At 40.9% G+C, this 23840-nt stretch overlaps 1 protein-coding gene across 3 annotated transcripts in view; it reads left to right on the forward strand.

Moving 5' to 3' along the window:
• The window catches only part of mcu (mitochondrial calcium uniporter), a 72610-nt gene that overhangs the window by 14677 nt on the left and 34093 nt on the right, over positions 1-23840 (forward strand). Inside the window, exon 2 of one of the 3 annotated variants that reach the window (XM_014006005.1) lies at positions 21992-22105. The exons of 1 other annotated variant lie outside the window; for it this stretch is intronic. In XM_014006005.1, coding sequence (XP_013861459.1) covers positions 21992-22105 — 114 coding nt within the window. The remainder of the gene's footprint in view (positions 1-21991; positions 22106-23840) is intronic. One more of the 3 variants, XM_014006006.1, reaches the window with a different exon arrangement.

The raw sequence follows: 23840 nt of genomic DNA on the forward strand, positions 1-23840 counted from the left end.
CAAAATCTCTAAACTCACCTCAGTTGACCTAAGAGCATTTATTTTTTTACTACAGCACCATGAGCTGATCGTGGTGCCTTTTTATAGTGCTCATTCCAATACTTTATGAGAAGTCTTCATCCTATTATATTTCTTTCCCCCTGGAGCTTCTCGGACCAGTTATGCTGACTCCGAAGATCTCCCTATTTCTGTTTTGTTCGTTTCTGCTTCTACAACATCCGCCTCAGCCTGAAATGAGATGTCTATATTTTGTGAAGGATGCCTTTAAATGCCTCATTACACAACCAGGAGACAAGATGTGGGGTTTAACTGAGACTGATCGGACTCTGAGCACATCCACGGAGTCAATGATCCCCACGAAGCGTCTCTGTCTGTTCGGCTTGCTGCCTGCTCTATTTGCACTGTAATTACCCAGATTGTCGCGGTGCCATGGCAGACCCGAGCACTCGCAGGGTATTCACCATGGAGAAAACAAACAACGACGCWCACCTCTGACAAACAATGGACTCTAAACCCCTCAAGTATCTTTGTATTATTTGCAATGATTAACTAGACCTGAGAGACGAGACAAACATGATATTTTACAGGTTATAACAAGCTCAGTTGTAACCTCTGCCATATTTTTTTCAGCTGGGAGTGTATTTAACGTGTACCTTTTTAGTTTTATTGTTGCTAAGCTTGATTCTAACACAGTTTAAAGGGAAACTGACCACTTATTTGCTGGTAATAAATGAAACTAGTCTGAGCTTTGGCTCTAGTCTGTTTTAATTAACCTCCTATATCAACGCTGTTCGATCAATGCRTGAAAATGCTGTGGAATAAACATGCCAGAGAACGGAGCTACGATTTTGCGTGTGTGTGAAGAGGTGGGTTTAAGTGAGGTGGTGATGATGGTCAGAACCTTCTTTTGCTGCCTCAGCACTTTGGAGCCCCATTAAAACCAACCAGTCATTTAACTGTTATCATATATTTCTGTGTGAATGGGAGATATTGATCAGGTAAYGCCACATGAAACCTTAAGAAATAAGGCTATGTCGCATTTTTTAAAATTTATTATTGAGCCTAATTATTAAGAATATTTTAACAATTTAATTATTTTGTACAGTTTGTTCTTAAATATTGGTTTGTTGAACACGTCTGGTTCTATTTGCTGAGTAAAATATTAATGAATGCCACACAGGGTTCCTGCAGATCCTTAAAAAGTCTTGAAAGTCATTGAATTAGAGCTGGGCGGTATGACCCAAATTTTATATCATGGTATTTTCAACAATTACAATGGTTTCACGGTATTTGACGGTACTTTTTTCATCACAGCTCAGCTGATAATAAAATGTACAAATGCTGCTTATTGACTTTTTTCTTTTGCTGTCTACGTCTTTTCTTCTTTGCCTGGTTGTAGACAGTAATCATGCATTTTGGTCCGATGGTGTAGGGTTGAGAAAAGATCATTATCGGGTCTATTGTTGTGTGTTAATAAAACTTAAACCACCAGTCAACTCAGCTCTACTACAAAACTACTCCCCGCTGGCTTTTTACAATAGAAGCATGATAAAGTCTCCACACATTAACGTCTCTATTATAACGTCGTGCGTTAAATCTAACTGTGCACATCACTGAACAGTTTACTACATTCAGGGATGGTGAAAACGGGATTTTKTTTTACTTCAGTCAATATAAGCAGCTGAAACACCACCCGCCGCCAGCTACTCCAACAAGCTGCTCCAACAATAACATTAGCATGCTAATATGCATAGCGGTGCTGCGAGGAAAAGTGTCCCCCGGGAAACAGTTCACTGGTGGCCATGACGAAACATTCTGAATGTGTTCAGGCTATTTAAACCRGTATGTCCAGTATTCAGAAAATTCATATCATAACTAAAAACCGGTTTTCGGTACAAAACAGTATACCGCCCAGCACTACATTGAATTCATCAGTCCAAAAAATATCTTAAATAAATCTTTCAGAAGTCTTAAAAATGTTAACACATTGTAAGTAGGTTAATTGTAATTTATCTCAAATATTAAAATAATTGGTAACATTTACTTGCCCCTCGCAGCTTGTTGTTTTGTATTAAAATAAACATTTGGGTAAAAATGGTGCCAACGTTATTTTTGTTTGTGTTTATTGTGAAGTTGGTCTTATCTCATTTCAAGTGGCATTAAAGAGGTCTTAAAAAGTCCTAAATTTAACTTGCCTTAAGCTGTAGGAACCCTCAGCCTGACCTGGTGCAAGCAGAGCGTTGCATTCCCATTGTTTTGTCCACCACTATGAAAGGCAGCCATTCATTGCATTGCCAGTGTCTGTGCGTGCATCTCTTTGTCTGTCTGTTAGCACAATCTTTTGCTCTTTAGAATAAAAAAAACACTTAGTATTGACTCGGAGCAGTATGAGGCCAACAAAAGGGAGATAATCAATATTAATGAAGCTTGCACAACAGAGTCCGTGTCATTGGGACAAAATGGTGGAATCTTTTAGGTCCTATTAGTGGACGCTGATGGTTGGTGTGTTTGTTAATAAAACCCGACAGCCATAATTGTTGTCATTTGGAGTTGCCACACTGTTTGTAGTGGCTTCTATTTATGATGCGGGGGGTATTAAAAAGCACGATGTGTACCTGAGCTAAGGTTCTTTAGAACTGTCAGCGTCACCGGGGGAGGACTTCTCCCTCGAGCTCTGACAGGTTTTTACAAGCACAGAGGCAGCAGCTCTGTCTGGTGCTCATGCAACACTCAGAGGCTTGAGGTGTGACATAACCACTCAAGTTCAAGCTTCACTGCATCATCGTGTTGTAAGGGCAACGAGAAATGCCTACTTCTCTCTATTAGCATTGTCTTAATGGAGACTGAGAGGGAAGATGCTGAGCTTCTCTCATCTTCATTCCACAGTTTATTAAAAAAAGCAACAGAACCCAACGAATCCCCATCAGTGAAGGTCAGCGTCGAGCCTTCAGGCATCAGGATTTTCACTCGTGTTGGTCAGCTGCTGTCTGCATGAAGCGTTTGATCTGCAAGGATGAGTCGAGGAAAGAGGCAGATAGCACAGAGACATTGAAACACTAGACGTTTCYTCTCTCACTCTACTGTAAGTCATGTTTCCTGGTTAGCTAGCGGTCTGCTTTTCTATAAATAGCTTTGACGAGATGGTAGATAGGAGACTTGTGGGGGGAAAAGCATTTCCATGGTGACAGTCTTGGGCTTTGGTATAAGGGAGCCATTGTAGAGTGTGGGATTCTGAATTATGGTTAAAAACATGTGTTTACTGTGCGTCTCTTAGTTGTTATGTGATTGTTGTCAAGGCAGTCCAGGTCAGACAAATTCAAACTTGTTGTTCTAAGACATTTGAGCTGAGTCTTATTACAGAATCTCAGTTTCGCTTGGCAAAAACCCCATGTTTGTTTCCTGCAGACCACCGTGTTTAAGTTTGCATCACTGCCTCTTCAAATACCACACAGACAGATGGCTAAACAAATACAGCCGTGTTTTTTTTTCCCTGCTCACAAATGCAAAACATCTTGGATGGAAAAGCATAAAAACACAAATTTAAATGTTATTTTCCTAACCAGACTGTGACAATAAAAGCATCTGTGACTTTTCTGCTTTTCTTGGCCTACTAGCAGCGTTTACATGAACACCTCTGCCTTTCTGTAAGCATGCTGCCCTTAGAGTGAAAGACTTTAGTTATTTAATTTGTTATAAGTAGCTTATTAAAGGGAACCAGTAAATAGTTTTATGTTTTACTGGATTAGGAGTGTAAGAAAATACTGACACACTGAAATATCTCAATATTTCATTCCCTGATACTGTATCAATTCTCAAAATCACTATAAATTTTTAATTAAGGCGTAATGGATGGATGTTGTAAGAACAAATGAAAAATCCAAGTGCAGTTTGTTAGGCCTGTCACGATAACAATTTGCTGGACGATTGTCTCAGAAATCATTGCGATAAACGATAATATTGTTTAGTGACCATTTTAAAACTAATATAATGATAATGGTGTARTAATGCAAGTACATCCTCTCAAATTTTAATTTTTAAAGAATGTTTAACAAAAATGCACATGAATAAAAAAAACAAAGATGGAAATTAAACACCACACACAACTGAAACGATAAACTTTAAAGAGCAGCAACTGTTTAGAGATGAATCAAACTACTACAGCTGGGACAACTGCATCAGATGATTGTATTTTATGTGCAGGTGCAAGCTAGTGGTATTGCCACTTTTAGTTGCTATTTTTTTTACAACAAATTCGACATACCGGCTCACACAGGTTAAGTAGTTCACCACGGTCRTTGGGTTTGAATCCAAGTGCTCCCACACTGCAGCTGTCTCRTTCGGCTTTGAAACCAATTCCATCTCCGTTTTTCAGAATCCCAATGACGTTTGTTATTGCTACAAACCTTTATGCTAAAGAGGTACAAGACCACGCACTTGGCARTACCTAACGTGAGAGTTCACTCCTCCCGACGCTAAGAAAACAGGAGGGGGAGGGGTCAGTTGAGCACTCTGTGCACCGGAGCACAGAGAGGGAGAGACGAAGTAAATTATCRACCTCAAAATAATWCATCATCATACGATTAATTGATTTATTGACTATTGTGACAGGCCTATATGTTGTGCATGATGTGCTTTTCATACTGAGTTTTTARAAGTAGACTTTTTTGGGGTGGGGGGGATGRCAATGCATTGCCTCGCTTACAGTATCATGATTTATCAAACCGTGTACTGTGTTGTGATATGAACTGTTTCACCAAATGCTTGCCAATACATAGCCCTGTCAGTAATTATTAATAATAATATTTAATAATACTATTCCTTTAAAAAAGGCAGATCTAACTATGCCTACTGTTATTTTTAAAGTGTACTCAAGTAGATTAAATTACAAAAATGTTGGCAGTTGCTAATGTATGTGGAAGTGGGTAATAAAACAGTGTCTCCAGCCTGCTCTACAGCGTTGCAAGCCATGCCCAAAATAAAATATGACTTTTTAAAAATGGTTGAGCAAAATTAGGTCTCTCGGCCGGCTGGTAGCATGAAAATTAGCATATTTTCTTCGAGTATTGAGTCATATTTGAATCTCACAAGCTTATCAAAATACAACCTTGAGATTGTTGTTGGTTTTTGCATTGCATGCATCACMCAGTTTGAACTGATCCAAGTATTTAAAAGCTGCAACATGTCCAGCATGTGGCAGCCAGATTAAATTACTGCATATGCTCTACCCTTCAGCTGTTTCCTTGTTCTGACGTTGTGGGTAACAGTGTGTAACTGTGGTCCCTGGAGTCCTGAACTAATTGTGTCACTGGAAAAAAATGTAAAAAAATATATAAAAAATAGTAAAGCTGGTGTTTTTCCTGTTTTGAGAATGGAAACTCAGCTCGTACTCCCAGACCTCAGCAATTACTTGTGTCTTTTGCAGTGTTTTGTCTGCTTTGTAGCTCAACTGCTTATCTCACGGCGTATCAAAACGAAGAACGATCATCTTTAGGCTAAAAATATACAAGCCACTGCTCAAACAGCCTACAGCTGGGTGGTTGCCATATCTACCTGTTTGCTTTTTCCCAGAGAAACTGTTCAGGCTGTGAAAAGGCAGAAGAGCTGAGTTTGGCATCAAAATGGATCATTTATTTGCCTCCAGCTGATCTTTTTACCCCAAGGGCGAAACTTTCTTTTATTTTTCTTTTCTCTTGTCTTCTTCTTCAGTAGAAAACGAAACCAAATATTAGTTTATTTAGTTTATTTATTTCTTTATCATCAGTGACTTTTTTTAAGTGAAGAGAAAATAGAGACAGAAGTAATTAGAAAGAGAGAAAGATTGAAATAGAGATTAGAAGTATATTAAATATACACCAACAAAACACAGGACCACACACCCAACATCTGTCCTCTCACCTGAAAAATAAATGGATAAATACATGGAGGGCATATATAAAAATATACACATACCCATACATATATAAAGATACACATACATACATGCCTACATTCATAAATATTGTCAGTATATACACACAGACATATATACACACTCAGTGACCAGTCAGAACCCCCCGGATCAGAGCACCTGTTTGTGAGCAGTTGTGAACATGCGTGTATATACAAGATTTCTCCAATGGAATATTTAATAGTGACTGTGGAGGACCGAGAACCAAACCCCCAAGACACGAGGCAGACATAGGGAAGACCAGAGCCCAAGGGCTCGAGAGGAGTCCCGAGCACAGAGCCCCAAGGGGCACCCGCACGGGAAGATCCGCCCACCCACCCCCCAGATCAGACCATGGGGAGAACTGGGAGAGTCCCCCCAGCGACCACACGCACAGCTCCCGGAGCCAGCAGCGACAATCTCATGGGCCCCACCAGCACCCGTCATACCAGAGCAGATCCAGGAAAGGGCACAGAGGTCCGGGCCCCCAGGGCGCACCCCCCCAGGCCAAAGCCCGACAGGGCCAGAGGCCCTGAGCCCCAGCAGGCAGTCACCAGGCCAGGCCGGCACACACCCCAGTGCCCAGCTCCAGGCCTCGGGAACACCCAGCACGCCGGCGGCCAGCCGCACACCCCACCGGGGGGCCAAGTAGCAGCGGGCCCCCAGATAAACCAGCAGGAGGGGCAGCCCAGACCGCAGCCTGACAAATACCCAAACATACACAATCACACCATCCCACCCTCATCCTCACCCCCACTCAGTCAAAGACATACAAGGACGCCACATTCCACTCATACCCCCGATACACACTCTATACCCCCAAGGTCCAGGACATGCACCCACCCCCTATTGGAGGCAGCACACACCCGAACCCAGGAGGTAGACCCAATCATTCAGCCAAGGCCCGGCCCGGGCCGCACCAGGACCCCCGGCCAGTTCACGGCCGCAGAGAAGCCACACCCATGACCACCCCACCACACCGCCAATGACCAAGTGCAGCCCCCCAGCCGTCCACCCTCCGGAACCCGGCAGCCAAGGGTGTAACTTTCTGAAGGACTGGTGTGAACATGTCCCCACCAACTTTGGCCGGACAGGGACAGTCCCCACCCATATTTGCACATCTTTTTTCCTTTGCGTGCATCTACATTTCCCGACAGTAGGCAGCAACAACTGCTGTGTCTACCTTTTTCCGAAAAAAAAAAAAAGTACGCTGTGCCCGATCCCCCCCCCTCTCCTGCTTCTCATCTCTCTCATATCACACTGCAGAAGCTGCTGGGAGCCTGCTACACCTTCCCCTTCACCCTCTCCCTTTCTTTTCTCTGAAGTGCGAGGACACACACTCGCACGCGCCGACACACGCATGCACACACACACACACACATACACACACTCACGCGCAGACACACATGCTCGCGCGTGCGGTGGGGGGGGCGTGCTAGCTGCCTGCTGTAAAACAACGTGGTGGTCAGAGCTTCAGAGCTACTGGAACAGGTAATGGTCTGATAAYGTCCAGCTCCTGGAAAAACTTTATTCTTTACAAAGGACCAAAAATAAGTCAAAAAGTAGGACAGGACAGTTATTTTTCTTATGAAAAGTTAGCTTGCTGCTAGTTATCTATCAACTAATGTTAGCAATCACTTAGTGATGACATTCTGTATTATTGAGATTTTTTTTAAATCAGTTAAACTGTATTTTAATGCTRAGATTGAGTCCAGGTCCACTCTGATATTTATTGATTCCCTGTTATAATTTACATTCATAAAGTCACAGATTATTTCTCTAATTAAATTTACTAGCTTCATAATTTACACGTTTGTTTGCTGTTGAACCCGTACCCCCTCATCAGTGTCCCATGAGGAACCTTGGGTTATTCCTGTCCTAGACATGAACTAGATTCAAAAAAAGGAAAAGAGTTTAGATGGAAACTGTGAGAGTGGAATGGGAGGAAAGCTTCTTCTATTTTTTGCTTTGTAATAGGAGCTCAGTTTCTTTTTTGCACCCCTTGGCAGAGTTTGTAAAGGTAGAATATATTGAGCTGTCTTGTAAATCCAGATATTTTCCACCTGGCATTTGGAATATGTGAAAAATAATGTTTCAGCCAAAACACAAGAATACAGAGTTACTTTAAAAAAAGGGGAGCCTCTTTATGCACCTCAGAAGAGAATAAATGCACCMGTTTCTGGAGCTATTCAAAAGTCCCTGCTCTGCTGTTGCCTGGGTAACTACTTTGGACCATCAAAATGTCCTTTCTTCTACAGAAAATTGAAGGTTATCGTCTTACGYACTCCCAAGGGAAAAAAAAGACTTCTCCGTTAATCTAATATAGTAAAAAAAAATCAATAAATACTACTAAATTTCTCCATGCTGAGAAATTTATTCAGAGATCACGGCACAAACCTTCCTTTTCTTCGTCACTTTCTTATATTTATTTAGCTCTTAGAAATAATTGTCTCACTAAGAATAATTTCAGTCAGAATAACGAGATTAAAATGGTATTTTCTGTAGGGCTGGGTATTGATTCAGACTTCCYAAATCGCTTCGATTCGATTCACAGGGCCCCGATTCGATTCACGATTAACAACGATTCACGATTCAGTTTGATTAATTTTTAAATCAGTTAAGGATATCAAGCAGTAACACGTTTACTTTGATGTAGAAGACATTCTCAAAGGAACTAATTCTGTAGTAGAAACTAATTCTAACTTGGTACTTTGGTAAAATTATAAACATTAAGGGCAAACTTGTAAATTGGAGTTTAATCTTGAAACAAAACTGTCTCAAGTTTCATAGTGTTTAAACTAAAAAGGAAGAGAAAGTGTTGTTGGATACATTTAGTTTTCTAAGAAACTAAGTAGGGCTGCCACAAACGATTATTTTTATAATCGATTAATCACCGATTATTTTTTCGATTAGTCGAATAATCAGATCATACGTTAATGAATATAAAACATACAGCTTATCGTGCCAGAATGCAGCTGCTATTATATAACCATCATTAGATTTTAGCCATATGCTAACTAAAAATAATTGCTGTGGAAGGCAAGTTCTGCTCTGCAGATATTGCACAGGTTTATCTTTCATTTTCTTAAAATGATCCCACACTTTGAGCTCTGTTGTCAGGTAGCCATGATACCAGAGCCTGTCTGTATAATGTCTTGTGACGTCCACGGCCTACCCCAGTTACCACTACTGTGCATGTGTGTCAAGGACAGAAAGGCAGATGTGGCAGTGGAAGGTGTCAGAGCACTTTGGAGAGAAAAACAAAGTAAAGAACAAAAAAAAAAAAAAAAGATTAATCGATTATTAAATTACCGGTAGTCATTGATTATTTTAATAATCGATTAGTTGTCGATTAATCGATTGATCGTGGCAACCCTAAAACCAAGAATAGTTTTCTTGATTTCCAAGCACTGATGGAATAAGGTTATAGGAGAAGARGAAGTGTTTACTTCTGCCCAATCTTGAGCGTATGAAAATTGTATATTTGTTATATTTCCGTTACCATCTGTTCAATAAAACTTAACAAGAAGAAAGAAAGAAAAAAAGTACTTCAGCTAAAACATTCCATCAATGTGAATGACATTAAGATGTTTCTAAAATTTATGAATAACGTTGGTAACAAAACTAAACGATTTTGTTAGACTGTCATCTTTCACACATTTATACATGAGGAGAACAGTTTCAGTCAGACGTTTACCGTAGTTTTGGTTCGAGCCGCTCGAAGCTTCGTTTCCTGCTACCGCGTCCGAGCATAAATCTTTGCAAACAAAAGTTGTCATGACCTCTGTTATCTTTAAGTTCAGCTGAGAATCAGTTGTAATGTTAGTGATTCCTTAGTTTCTTTTATTTTGCCCCAGACAACTTGTTGTCGGGAGCTAATGTTAGCGCTGACGTCAACCGGCTGTAAACCTACGGCAAGCCAGGAGTGACACACAACATGGAAATTGATTTTCCCAAATTTGAACGAGAATCGATCCAGATCGATTAAATTGATTTTTTTTTAAAACCCAGCCCTAGTTTTCTGTCCAAACTAATTCAAAAAGAATTACCAATAGTTCTGGTCATTTATTTGATACTGCTTACCTCTTGCATTTAAAGGGTTTCTAAGCAAAGAAAAAGTACTGAAGGAAATCATGTTCATGCTAATGCTAACCTGAAGACTTAGCATTCTCTTCTCCTTTAATAAGATCATCTCATGTTGAAAAATGACTGTTTTAGCAGTGTTGGTCAATAACTGTGTTGAAAATAACATCATACGCCAGCTGTCACAAGTGTGACAGCTGAGTCTGAACGTCAACTAGATGTAAATATACGGCAAGCCAGGAGTGACAAAATATAGAAACGCATTTCAGACGTGCTCACAAGATGCCATGGGGAAGAATGGATCTCATGTCCCGTGAATGGATTTTCCCAATTTTAAAAGAAATCGATCAAAGATCGATTAAATGGATTGTTTTACCAGCCCTAGACTTCAGTGTATTTCTTCTCAAAATGGCTGTAATTCTTCTCTGTTTTCTAATGGTGAACAATTTCCTGTAAATATTATGATTAAAATCAGAATTGTGATCATATAATAGTACAAACTCAATAGTGAATGCCATCAGGATGAGCTGCAGGTGCTTTAAAATGTAAATCATTGCCTGGTTGATGTCAAAGGTCTGAGGCTGATCAAACAGGCACCTCTTTGTGTCTTTACCCCCGGTGCAGTCAGATTACTCCATGTTTATTTTAAACAGGCTTCTGATATCGCAGTGTGTTGATTAGATGTCTCAGCAGGGACGATGTACAAAACCACAACTAAAATCCTTTTTACTCTGATGAACAAGCCTTTTAGTCAAGTGATGTGGGTCAGCCTAGTGGGTGGTCAAACTGAACCRTCTCCCACAAAATCAATTAAGGTAAATCCGTAAATATGCATGATTTGTACAAATTCGGCCTGGTTTAAACGGTTGGCCACATTAAGAGGACCAGTTCAGCGTGTACTGGATGAAGTGTCACTCATCTGAACAAAGCATTTCCAATTTCATAGCAGATAAACTAGAGGCAGATGAATGCATTTCACAGAGTCAGAGCTATTACGTGTGAAATCATTCTTTTGTTGCACTGCACTTTATAGACGAGCAGTCCTACTTTGTTGAACTGCCTGAACAATCTGTTGAACACAAATGCATTTAAGGCTGATGGATCATCTTTCTGCATTTCTGCTGCTTGTAAYAACAGGACTGCAATATAGAAATGTCTTACGCTCAGGGACTTTTTCGTTTTTGTTTTGTTGGGAAGCTGCTTGAGAAATCGTATCTGAGCCTCAAATTCACTTGAGACAAACGGCAGACTCATAAAAACTAGACTGATGCAGCAGACTAGAATTACAGCACAGGTTTATAATATAGTAGAGGCTGAGTGTTGTGATTCTGCTGTTTGGGTTAGTTTACAGGTGGAGAAATATAGTTATTTTTCTACCACAACTTTCAAAAGGTAGGACTTCCTATTCTCAGACCTGCATTGCTGTAGCAGCTGCAGAAACCCACATAGCTGGTTTTTGCTGCCTGTGCAGATTTAGGACTGCTTAGTTTTAGGCATCAATACTGAGCTATATATACACAGTGCCTTGACAAAGTATTCATACYGAGATTAAATAATACACAGGTGGACATAATTTATTAGGTGACTTCTGAAAGCAGTTGGTTGTGCTGGATTTAAGTTGGGGCTATTAAAAGAAGGGACTGAACATAAAAGTAGCACACTTTTTAGGTATTTGTAAAAGAAAAATAATTAAAATGTGTCATTTTCCTCACACTTCCCATTTATCCATTACTTTGTGTTGGTTTATCACATAAAATTTGAAGTTTCAAGTTGTAACGTTACAAAATATAGTTTTTCCAAGGCCGTGTAACGTACAGCAAATGGTTTTTAGGGCTACCGTATTTATTCARGTATAATACGTAAAAATAAATCCATAAAATCAGCCATAAAGTTGGGGGGTAGTACTATCCTCGGATAAATATTTTTACTTATGTATTTTAACTGAAATATCGGCTTCATTCACAAAATGCCTGAGTCCTTAAATGARACCGCGTCGTAAAAAGCAGATGAAGTGAGCTTACCTCTGACACTCCTCCGTGCTTCAGAGCGAGATAATAACAGATCCAGGCAGGCGACATGATGTGGAAAAAAAGGGGAAAAAGTATTCCTGCACCTTAGTAATGATAATGAACTAATGACATCAGCGTGTGACTGAGCCGCTCCTCGAACAAAACCAAACACATGTTCATCTGTAATGGCTGCCGTCGACCGGTGTTCTGAAAAAGTTTGTATCCCTGACAAAAAGTTTCCCCACCAGAGGGTGCGCTTGCGAGTAGGAAGTAATCTGCTTTTCCCCCACAAGATGGCCTAAATCTCATGTGAAGTCTCTGACTTTTGCGTTGGCGCCTCCTGGTGGACTATGTGTAAAATGCCAGAATTCATATGATGCTGCTACAGCTGATATATATTTGTTGTCAAAATACCTTTTAGTACAAATGTTAAAATAAATTGAACAGTCCAATGATCATTTTACTGATATGAATAAAAACTGCAAAGGCTGAAAAATCTTGAAGTCTGTATGAAATTGGAGGTAGTTTGAGAATTAAACTTTTTATGCTTTTTAAGCTCAAAAAAGTGGGGGTCGTATTATACATGAGATCGTATTATACACGAATAAATATGGTAGGTATCGTTCSCATCCTCACAATTCAATTTCAWTTATATGAGGCATTATTTTATTCRATTTCAATTTAATTATTTTTTGCTTTAAATGCTTCAATATCCATTTCAAGAAGAAAAAAGTCTCACGAAGAAAACTTTGATATTTGGGGAAAGAACGTTKGCTATAGTTTTGGTCATACAAGTTAACAGCTCTCTGTGTTGATAGTTTAACAGTATTCTAGCTTACCTTTCACGTCAAACGGTTCTGGTCTTTTCTTTTCCAAACGACTAAAAAACCTCCACCTCCCTGACTATCGACTGGCTGCAGCCAGGCCACAGTTTCTTACTTTTCTTACCACTGTAGCTGGAGTGTACATTTCAGTTTTGTCTGCGCATCAAGTTTTCCTGATTTGTCTTGACCAATTTTGCGATCATCGAGACCGGCCAGAAACAATTAAATTGGTTCTGGATCGTTCCCGGCTGGATCGCCCTGAAAACTGTCTACAAATGGGGAAACATTATTTGCAATGCATTGATGAATGGATATTTTTACACACTCCTAATGGTTTTTTGACCTAAATAGAAATGCTTGTATTGTATTCAAATAATGAATATGTGTCCTTTCTGCTCCAGTATCACATGTGGGTGGTTCTTGCTATTTGTGGATTTCAGTGACGCTAAGAATGAGATTCATCACGTAAACACAAACCAATAGACATCCAGTGGAGCACACACTATCCATTCTCTTTATGATACTGGTTTAACAAGTCTTTTCCTGCCTGCTTCCTTTCTTACTCTCCATGCTTTTACTCTCCTCTCATTGCCATTGTTAGGACGATTTGTGAGACTTTGATGCAACACAAGACAAAACAAAAGGAACACATTTTGTGCAACATTTTTTTGATAGCTATCACTGTTTCGAAAACATTTTTCAGTTGGAGGGAAGAGACGGGCTTTTAAAATCTGATGAAGTCAGCAGAGTTTGTTCTGACACTTTGAGGCCATTCCTGCTCTCAGACAATGCCAGCAAATTTTAGCTATTACTCTCTCTGCTTTTCTAAGCTTTTTCACTCGAGCACCTGCGACAATAAATCAGAGAAATATTTTCACATTGGGTTTCTTGTCCTGAAGTTTTTCCTTTTTTTTGTTTTTGTTTTTTTTAGACCCTAAGATACAGTGCTGCTTTGTTTTTGCATTCCATTATGAATGAAAGCAGATTTTAGCCCACTCATTCAGCTCTGCTGCAGCACGAGATGCTAGGCTGTCTGCCTCCGACTCCCGCCCACTTTTATATTTCAGTCTTGTGAAATTATAACAGAGTGCATGTTTATGCCGGCGTTTAATAGGAACCTTGCAGCGTGGCTCTGGTATATAACCACACACTGACACATACTGTACACAGAACTACGGACATGTCCTTGAGAGAGGAGTCCGACGGGCTGGTTCATTCGGAATGTAATTGTCTGCAAAGTGTTTGGTTTGAGTCCATCACATCGCCCTGATTACCTGGACAGGCTATTTTGAGTTCGCCCTCGAGCATCTGTCATGGCTGCCCATCATCGGGGAAACATCCAGGGAACCCCTGTAAATTGATCAATTCTCCTTAGCTGCGAAGTACTCCCATCAGCCAGCAGTCACTCAGCAACCACCCACCTCCCCTTACCACGCATGTGCAAGGTCGTGGCTGGCACTGGGTCTGCCTAATGCGTTGGAAATTTCATTTACGTCCCCTCTTCTCCTTTCCTATCTGSCCCTGTGCATCTTTCCTTTCAGTGACCAGAGATTGCCTGTCTTCCTCGGGGCATACTGCCTTTCTCCTGCGTGTACCAGAGATGTAGGGAGGATGGATGAACCGGCAGGAAGGAGATCTGAGCGAGGCAGATAAGGGGAATCTAAGGAGAGATAGCTCGATCTCTCAACTTTTGTTCAATAAGCGTTGGTCACTTTTCTGCCKAGTCATCGGAAAGTTTCAGCGTGCGGTGCAATGGAGTTCATTTACAGCGCAGGGCTGAGGCAACAGATTGTCATTAGTTTGGGGTTTGCATCATGCAGTATTAATTAGCTATGTGGGCACATAGAACGAGTTAAAAATGGGCGTTGTGCATCTGTGGCAGCGATTCTCACTTTTAGGATGCGGTTCATTCACCATCTGCTGCAGGAGTTAACACACTGAACTGAGAACAAACCGTTGCATTTTTCCCCTCAGTTATCTTTCAAGAGCTTTCTAATCCACAGGGTGCACGTATGATCTGCTGTGTGGAAACCTTCACTGTCTTTGCCATGCTCGTTAAAATCCTGCTGAGTCACGAAGAATAGCCCTTCGTCAGCTTTTGCGATGATGTTGGAATTTCATCATTTTGTGCCTCGATGAGTTGTTTTGTCAAAGAGAAATTGTAAACTGTCTGCACCGAYCAGGATGGTTTCAAAATGTGTAATTTTCAGCTGCATTTGCGCCTCGTGTCCACACAGAAATGACGTCTTTGGTGAGAAAACTGGGATTATTAAAAAGCTTAGACTAGTTTAGCTCTTGGTGTGTTTTCATACTTTGGCAAATGTCTCATTTCCTTACAGGCACTTAAGCTTATAAATAGTTTAAACATAGAAGTAGATTTTTGTTTTTAGAAATGAAATAAAAACATCAGTACAGTAGACGAAACCTAAGTGGCTTAAAAAAAAGAAATTTTTAGGGATGCACGATATATCGGCATCAATATCGGTATCGGCCGATATTGGTCATTTTTTAGAATATCTGTATCGGTCCGATATGTAAAACTGGGCCGATATTAACGTCCGATATTGATTTCCCACTKTTTAGCTTTGTGTTTCTGTTTTGGGAGTTGAGATGGTTGGTTGAGTCGCATCTGTTTGATCATGATTGTGATACTGATGCTGCGCAGCTAAGGAGCCATGTCAGAGGTCTGGTTTATTTATGGTATCAAAAAAGACCCAAGTGTGTTTGTGCGTTTATGTACACATATAGTATAATATCGGTTATCGGCCATAACAGCAATAATTATATCGGATATCGATATCGGCTGAAATTTTCATTTCGGTGCATCCCTAGAAATTTTAATATTTGCTCTAAGTGGACTATGATTTATATCACCAACCTATAAAATGAGTCTCTGTAACTTGAGACATTTTTTATAGAGAAATACAGTTTGAATAAATAACCATCCGTAAACCACTGTATACTGAAAATGTATTTGTTGAGGCTCATTGGGTTTCAATTAAAACTTGCTGAAAACACCGTCTGACAGGGACTCGACTGAGCGAATCCTCCCAGCATTCTTTGCACCAGCGGCAGCGTTACATCTGTGACATCCATGATTAACCATTAGCCTGTCATCCGAGTCTTCTGAACATTGCTGATGAGTCGTTTCCTGGTTCTTAAAGCTGTTTGGGATTTCACCAGTGCTGAATATGCTGAGGTGACGGAATGCTGGGTCTGGCCCGGCTCCAGAACTCATCGAAGCTCTCTCTTGTACAGGTCGCTGCAGATCTGGTAGCGCTAACACGAGAAGCAGGCGCCCGTGGTTGCAGTCGATGTGACTGCAGGYGTCTCGAGCTGAGCGCTGAGCTTGGTTTAGGTTTGAGATATCTGTTATCAGTGGGGCCTGGTCCCTGCGCAGCACCGAGCCCGTAACGCTCCGTGTCTTAAGTCAGTCTGTAAATCAATACTCGGCAGCCGGTGGACTCTTCATTTCTCTGTGTGACATGGAGGAGAAAGCATGTTTCTGTCTCAGTCACAAACGCGCCACACATGATGTGCTGAGACTATTTTATGTTGCTTAAAGCAAAGAAAAGCTACTGAGTCAGCGTTTTAAGGTTGGTAAATTATAGATTTATTTTCTTTACATCTGGGAAATATGATACACTCGAGCTGTTATGAGCTAAAGCTTCTTTCTGGTGTGAAAAATAAGCAGTTTGCTGCAGATAGTTTTCCCCTTGAAAGATGGGAGTAGATTCTTTAAATGAGACATATATATAGTTCTAGTGCATGCTTGGAAATCCTGTTAGTTTTCTGCTGGCTAAGAACCAAAGTGCCATTCATACTTTGTGTTCCTGCATTGTAAGCAGAAATGCAGCCTCTCCTCGCACTTGTTTGTGTAGTAATGTGTTTTATCCAGGAGAACAGGTGTCGTCAGAGGGGATTTAACCATTTGGGTCCTTTTTGAGTCAGAAGGGTAACGTGATGCAGTTGAGTGTGCATGCGTCCTGAATGCTCTGTCTCTGTTTGTTAGAGGTAGTATCTAGAGAGAGCAGCTGTTCTCTGCGGCAGTCTAATCAACAGAAATAGAAGAAGCCCCCCCTCTTACCTCATTTATATATAGCTCATGTCTTTATTTTGAAGTATCTTTAGAGAAACCTGGAAAAAATTATATCTGGTATTATGACCATAAACTAAAAAAAAATAAATAAATGAATAAATAAACTTTGTTCCCCGTCCACCTCTGCTGCAGAGTTTCTGGTTTTGCTTGGCATTTGAAGCACACAGATAATAAAACCACTTCTGTTTTGTTGACAGAAATGGCTGGAAAGTTGGCAAAAAATCAGAATGAAAATTGAAGGAAAGTTGTGCACRAAGCCATGCTCTTATCTTACTAAATAATTGTCAGATCTAAAAAGAAAAAGGTCAGATGTGCTGTGCTCCTTTTGCTCAGTCATTGCGTAAGAAATCAAACAGACACTCATTAACTACATATTAGTGCCGGGCGGTATACCGTTTTGTACCGAATACCGGTTTTTATTTTTGTAATGATATGAATTTTCTGAATACCGGACATACCGGTTTAAATAGTGGAACGTTTTGTCGCGGCCGCCAGTGAACTGTTGTTTCCCGGGGGACATTTTTCCTTGCTGCACCGTTATGTGCGTTAGCATGCTAATGTTTGGCGCAGCTAGTTGCAGCCGCAGATGGCGATTCCGCTGATTATATTGACTGACGTTTAAAAAAACATCCTATTTTCGACTTCGCTGAATATAGTAAACACCTCTTCAGTGACGTGCACAGTTAGATTTAACGCGGTTAGTTAATATGGAGACTTAACGTGGTTCTATTGTGAAAAGCTTGCAGGAAGTAGTTCGTAGTGAAGTTGGAATTGACTGGTGTGCAAGGTGAGTCGTGCTGATAAGCTTTAATAAATAACATAAAATAAACCCGATCATAATCTTTTCTTAACCCTCCTCCTTCACGACTGGACCAAAATGCATGACTACTGTCTCCAACCACCAGTCAGAGAAGAACAGACACAGAGGAGGGAAACGGCGACAGACAGAGGTACAGTAAAAGAAAAAAGTCAATAAGCAAGGTTTGTACATTTTATTATCAGCTGAGCTGTGATGAAAAGAAAAATACCGTCAAATACCGTGAAACCGGTGAAAATGTTGAAAATACTGTGATATAAAATTTTGATCATATTGCCCAGCTCTACTACATATATTATTTTCTGAGTGCATTGCTGCAGCTTGACTTTGCTGCCAAATTGAAAATGAGACCAAGCTTGAGTGTATATCTGACATTAAAACTCWGGACATTTTACAGGCACTTCCTGTTTAACAGTAAAGATCTGAGGAGACTGTCACTTCATGGGCTTGTTGATAGTCACCAGAAGCCCCACCTATGAGTTGATGCTGTATGTCTGGCTTCATATAGATAAGAAATACTCAATAATGTTCCTCCAGCATGATATCCCAGCACCGAGGTCCATTAATGTTGAGAGCACTGTCCCTGAAAGGATCACAGCAATATAACACTTATCTAAAGCTTCGTTAATTCATGGGGCGACAGGTTTGGTCACTTGTTGAAATTGCCCGTCTAGATATCTAATAGTTTGCCCCAATTTGGGCTCAGAAGACCATGTCACACATTTATTAAGACCGAACAGTCTGTTCTCTGCAGCGGGCGCTCTTAAAAATTATTTCTGCTTGTTTTAAATTGAAGAAACTTAGACGAGAAAGGGGGGAAAAGAGCCAATCTGGTTATCTCAGCGCTTCTCGGGCGTAACTAATCACCGAGCTCAGTCAGTCTTTAAATTCTGTGTCCTGAGAAGTAAATTTTTTTCCTTTTCGTTTAATGTCTTTTTCTAAAACTTTTTTTTTTTCTACGATAAACCCCAAAGTTAATCTCATAAAGTGTTCTTTTCTCTGGCAAATGGGCACAATCAAAGCACTCGGATATAATTCATCAGGACTGAAAATTAAATAAAAGTAATTGTGTGTGCAAAAAGTCAGAAAAGTTTTTTTTAAAGACATGCTCATTGATTAGATGTTTTGATCGAGGACATGTTTGATGTGCAGTTTGAGAGTTACTGCTGTATTAATGCCTCTTTTAAATTGCTCCTATGAGTATAAATGTGTGTAAATGTGGAAGCCCTGTGTTGGCCCTGTTCACAGCCAGGTGCAGTCTGTTTGGGCACAACGTATCTATATAGGCCTATTGTGTTACCGCATTAGCTTTAATGTTGCTCCAAACTGTATATTTTACTATATCCTGGTAGACACATTCCCACTTGGCTGCGGTGTTTGTGCTTAGCTAATCAAAGACCGTGTCTTTGGAACAACTGCATCAGGAGGGATGTTTCATAAAATATTCAAACCTTTTGTTAGAAATTCTTGGTGGAAGGAGACAACAAACAGAATTTGTCAAAGTTTTTTTTTTTGTTCACCGTGTTTGACTGATCTCCGAGCACATTCAGTCCACAAACTGCCACCTAAAATGGACCAAACATAACAAAACGTGTGTCTCTTCAGGGGATTACTCTGGTTTGAAGATGATTTGGAAATTGGAGCTTTGTGTTGAATGTCTGAGAGCAGACAGGTGAAGTGTTTTTATCAGTTGCAACTTTTAATATAAAATTATCTGTGATTGGATCCCCTGGACACCGAACAAGTTCTTATACACGGGTCTAAATGAGTAATAAATGAGGTACACGGGTTGTGTGTACACAATCATGGCGCTCCCTTTGGGTAAATTCCACTTTATCTCCATCTAATTTTTCCTGAGTGTCGGGAGGCTGGAAATGTCTGASGGCTTGCTCTGAAGGTGAAAGTGTGTCAGTCTAGTTTTCTGTTGGTCTTTGTCATATTAATTACACACACCAGTTCCTGTGTGCGTGAGGCATGTGTCATTCTTAAAGCTGATTAAAAGCCTCTATATACTCCCTCCAAACTGCAGAAATTGACTCTCATTGTCGTAGTTGCATGACGAAAATCGCATCGTTTTGTTCGCAGCTTGGAGTCTTCCACCTCTTCTTGTCACAAACCGTCCGAAGAACTTTTCACTTCCCTCTGCTTAAGAACTTACACTGTCATTGGTCAGAAGTTTGTGGAAGTGGTGGTTAATGCTGAAAGTGTTCAGACTTTGATTTTTCCTTCAATTACGTGACTATTGTACCTGGAAGCAGATAAAGACAGTCAAACAGCCAAAAACTTATGGATGGAGATAAAACATCAAAGTTGTGTTGTATCAATGCGCGCAATGGTTTTCATTTTAGTGCAATTTCATTGTCCTTAGTTTCAGATGCCATGTTTGAGTTCAGCTGTACTATTAGTTGAAATATGTTTGCACCGTGACGTTTCTGGTTTTATTGTTATTTGTTTGTATGTCTTRCAGTCGCTGCACTTATGCCCGCAACAAGTTTCCCTTAAGGGACAATAAATTATATCTTATGTTATCTTAAAACAGATTTTGTACATGGAGGAGTCTGTCTAACAAAAASTCTGGAGTTATAACTGGGACAGWTTTGTGGACAAATGTCAACAGATATTGGATTTTGGTTTTCCCCTCGTGCAGTGASGTATACCGCAGTGGGAGGGGTTTAACAGGACTATCTCAAGGGCTATGAAAGGTGTGTGCAAAAAGGAACATGGAAACAACCACGTGATCACGCGGTAATCACGTGGTTGAACTGATGTCTGTCTTGTGGTGTGTATAGCGAGCYTAAAGATTGCTACTAGGGGTAAACCAAAAAAAATCTATTTACGACAGTTCAGAATCGATTTAAAATCCAGTGGCAATCACTGTCAGCCTGCATTTTGTAACTACATCCCCACTCAGCCGATTCTGGAAGGTATGCATGCGCAGAAAGCACCAAAACAAAGAAAAAAACTGCAGAATTGCAGAGAGATTCAACCGGACCCGTCTTCATTGAAGGCAAAGATTTTGGCTCATTTTGGTTTTACTGAATGAGTTTGAGTTGGACATGAGCTACACTGTGTGCAAAGTTTGCAAAAATAAGATGAAGCACTTTGGGATTACGACAATGTCCAGGCTCACATTATCAGTTTCGAATAAAAAATTGATTTTAAATCGATTTCGTGGCCTCAAAACTCATAATCATGAGATGGTAATGCCCATTTTTCAGTAGTGCCACTTAGAGTAGTGTCGGAACGGTCAGTGTCGGAACGGGTCGGTTCGGTTGCTTTTCCATTGACGTTCGAGTCCAGTTCCAGTGGGTGTGTTTTGGGCGGTTGGTGGAGGTTGTTTTTGGGGTTTTCGAAAAAAGTTAATGCGCAAAATGAGAGATGGAAACACATTTGCCGAAAAAGTTCTGAAATTTTAAAAATTTGAATTAAACTTGGATGGAAACATGACTAATGTCACTACAATTGGAAAAAATGGCGCCTCGAGTTGTTGTAAAGGCAGCTCAGATGCAACCAATGACTCCACCCCCTAGCCAATCAGTGACAAACAGTGTTCTGACGTCGCATTTTGGTGTCGACTGAGACCACTCGGAACCATAATGAAGTAGGTACTAAAATAAGGGCTGGTTCCATGAATCTGGCCTAATGGAAATGGCTTGGAACCGTACCAAACCGTACCGACAATAAACTAAGTGGCACTATTGGAAAAGGAGCTTAAGATTCCCACTCTTACTTGCTTATCTGGGGCCAAGACACGACCCTCATGCAGTCTCTCTTAAGGTGAGAAGCAGCCAACATGTTCGTTTATTTGTTTTAAACAGTCTTACAAAGCTTGTGTTTTGCACACAGTCATGTTTTTAACTTGTTCTCGAGGCGACTCCATAAATTACTGATTATCCTGGTTCTGAGAGAGCAGCTGCATTCCCTTTCATCTCAGAGTGTCAGCTGACTCGCGTGTTTCTTTAAACATGCAGATCATTTCACTCAATGCTTGTGTTGCACACTCAGCTTTGGATCACTACAGGAGACAAATCACCGAGTATTTGTGACCGAAATAGCAAACAAAGCTCAACTGTTGCTTTTATGTGTCGTTTATTTTAAGCCTCCTTTCAGCTCGCAGCGATGCGCCGTAGACCCTGAGTGCGCATCGCTTTTAAAATAGCTTTGGACTTTCCTATAATCTGTTTGCTGTGTTTATTTCTTCTTACCTGGAACATATGTGTGTGTTTGCTTCAGCAGGATGTACTGCCTGCTACTTTCACCCGTCAGACTGTCAGGAGAGCACACGGCCTCCGGTCAGCAGCCCACTCCACACTCTTCACCCAGCCTACCAGCACCCTGTCTCCACAGGTTAGTGTTTCTGCATGTCTGGATGTGTGCAGCTTTAGGAAAACACAAAAATGACTCCTTTAAGTCTTTAGGTTTTTGATTTGTAAGCTGCCTAACAACCCTAAAGAATCCATGCTCCCACTGACGTGTGGTTATTCTTTGTTAATATCTGCCTCGTTGACAATCGACAACTAGGAGCTTCAGCTTTGTCAGCTTTTTCGGACATCTTAATCCCCTGCTGCACTTGTCAAAGTCCTTCGTAAAGGTCAGTTTGGAAAATGTTTCATCATTATAAGGTCAACATTTAGATTGGAGTTGGATCGATGGGTATCGACCACCTGGATATCCGAACCCGTGTCTTTTATTGGTATGTCGCCAGCTGTTTTGAGTACTTTGCTTTAGTGTGGTCATTTAAAGGCTGCTGAAACGTGTAAAAGTCTGTAAGTTATGACTGGAGGATCAGCACTGTTGCGATGTTTCTCAGCCTGAGGCGTCTGAGCGTGAGAGACGGCTCTGAGGTCCTGCAGGGCCACGGCTCACTGTTACCACTTTGTCCTTTGTCTCGTCTTCCAACTCAGAAAAAAAAAAAACACAAAAAAGAAAAAAACGTCAGACCGCAGCTTGGTATTCCTGTGAGTAACAGCCACCCAAATCCAATAAAGCAGACGCATTACGATGAAAAGATCAGCTCAAGGTCAGGAGTGTGCATTTTTCCTCCAGGAAATGCACTCGGCCCACCGACCAACTTACACTGGATGAAACTTTTATGATGAGAACAGGATATTTGCTCAATGAGTGCTCGCTGTCCGTGCTCTGTGGATTAGCGGGGCATTATCTCGCCGCCTCCTCCCGTCTGCGTGTTTGTGCTGTTGTTGGGCTGTACGTCTGGTGTTTGAGCTGCGTGTACCTATGTGTCATTGGGTTTTGTGAAACAGAGAGTCAGAGTGGGGTTTGCGCAGGGCGTGGGCGGCTTCCCTCGGACTGTGTTTACATTTTCCTGCTCGGAGAGGCTTCGGGAGGGGGAGGATGGTGAGTGAGGACACTGGGAATGTATACGTTACATCCGCTGTTCGATAGTAAAAACACCCGCTATGGGTTGAAGGTCTTGTTCACAAGTGAATGAAGCAGCAGAGAGTCGATAGTCCTGAGYGTGAATYYTTGTGTTTCCTCCTGAGAGAGCTGTTTGTTCAGGGGGCAGGAGGGGCTCAGCAGGGAGTTAGTGCCTTCACAGGTCTTCTTGCTTCTTCAGGCTGAGGATGATACTGTCATAACAAGAGATAGACTAAACATTTGTTCTGTTGGAGGAGCCTGTAAACATATATTACTTTATTATTACCTCCGCCAAGGAGGTRATGTTTTCGGTCGCGTATGTCCATCTGTCTGTCATTCTGTCTGTGGACAACATTACTCAAAAACTTKTGGACTGATTGTCATGACATTTTTACCACATGTGGATACTGGGCCAAATAACACACCTTTACATTTTGGTGATGTTCCAGATCACGTTGCGGATACAGGAATTTTTTTCTTTTAATCCTCCGAGATTGGCAAAGCTGTGATGCTTTCACAGGGCTTCTGTAAAAAAACAGTGAGCTGGATTGGACAGCACGGACTTCAAACTTTATAAAAGTAATGTTAAAACCAGATTTAATGATGAATAATTTTTTGCCATAATATGCACATTTACAGAACGTTTTGTGACCAGGAAGTGCGCGACTGCACCATGAAACCTATTTTTCCCCATTTCCTCAAACAC

This window comes from Austrofundulus limnaeus, unplaced genomic scaffold, assembly GCF_001266775.1.
Source record: "Austrofundulus limnaeus strain Quisiro unplaced genomic scaffold, Austrofundulus_limnaeus-1.0 Scaffold33, whole genome shotgun sequence".
NCBI lineage: Eukaryota > Metazoa > Chordata > Actinopteri > Cyprinodontiformes > Rivulidae > Austrofundulus > Austrofundulus limnaeus.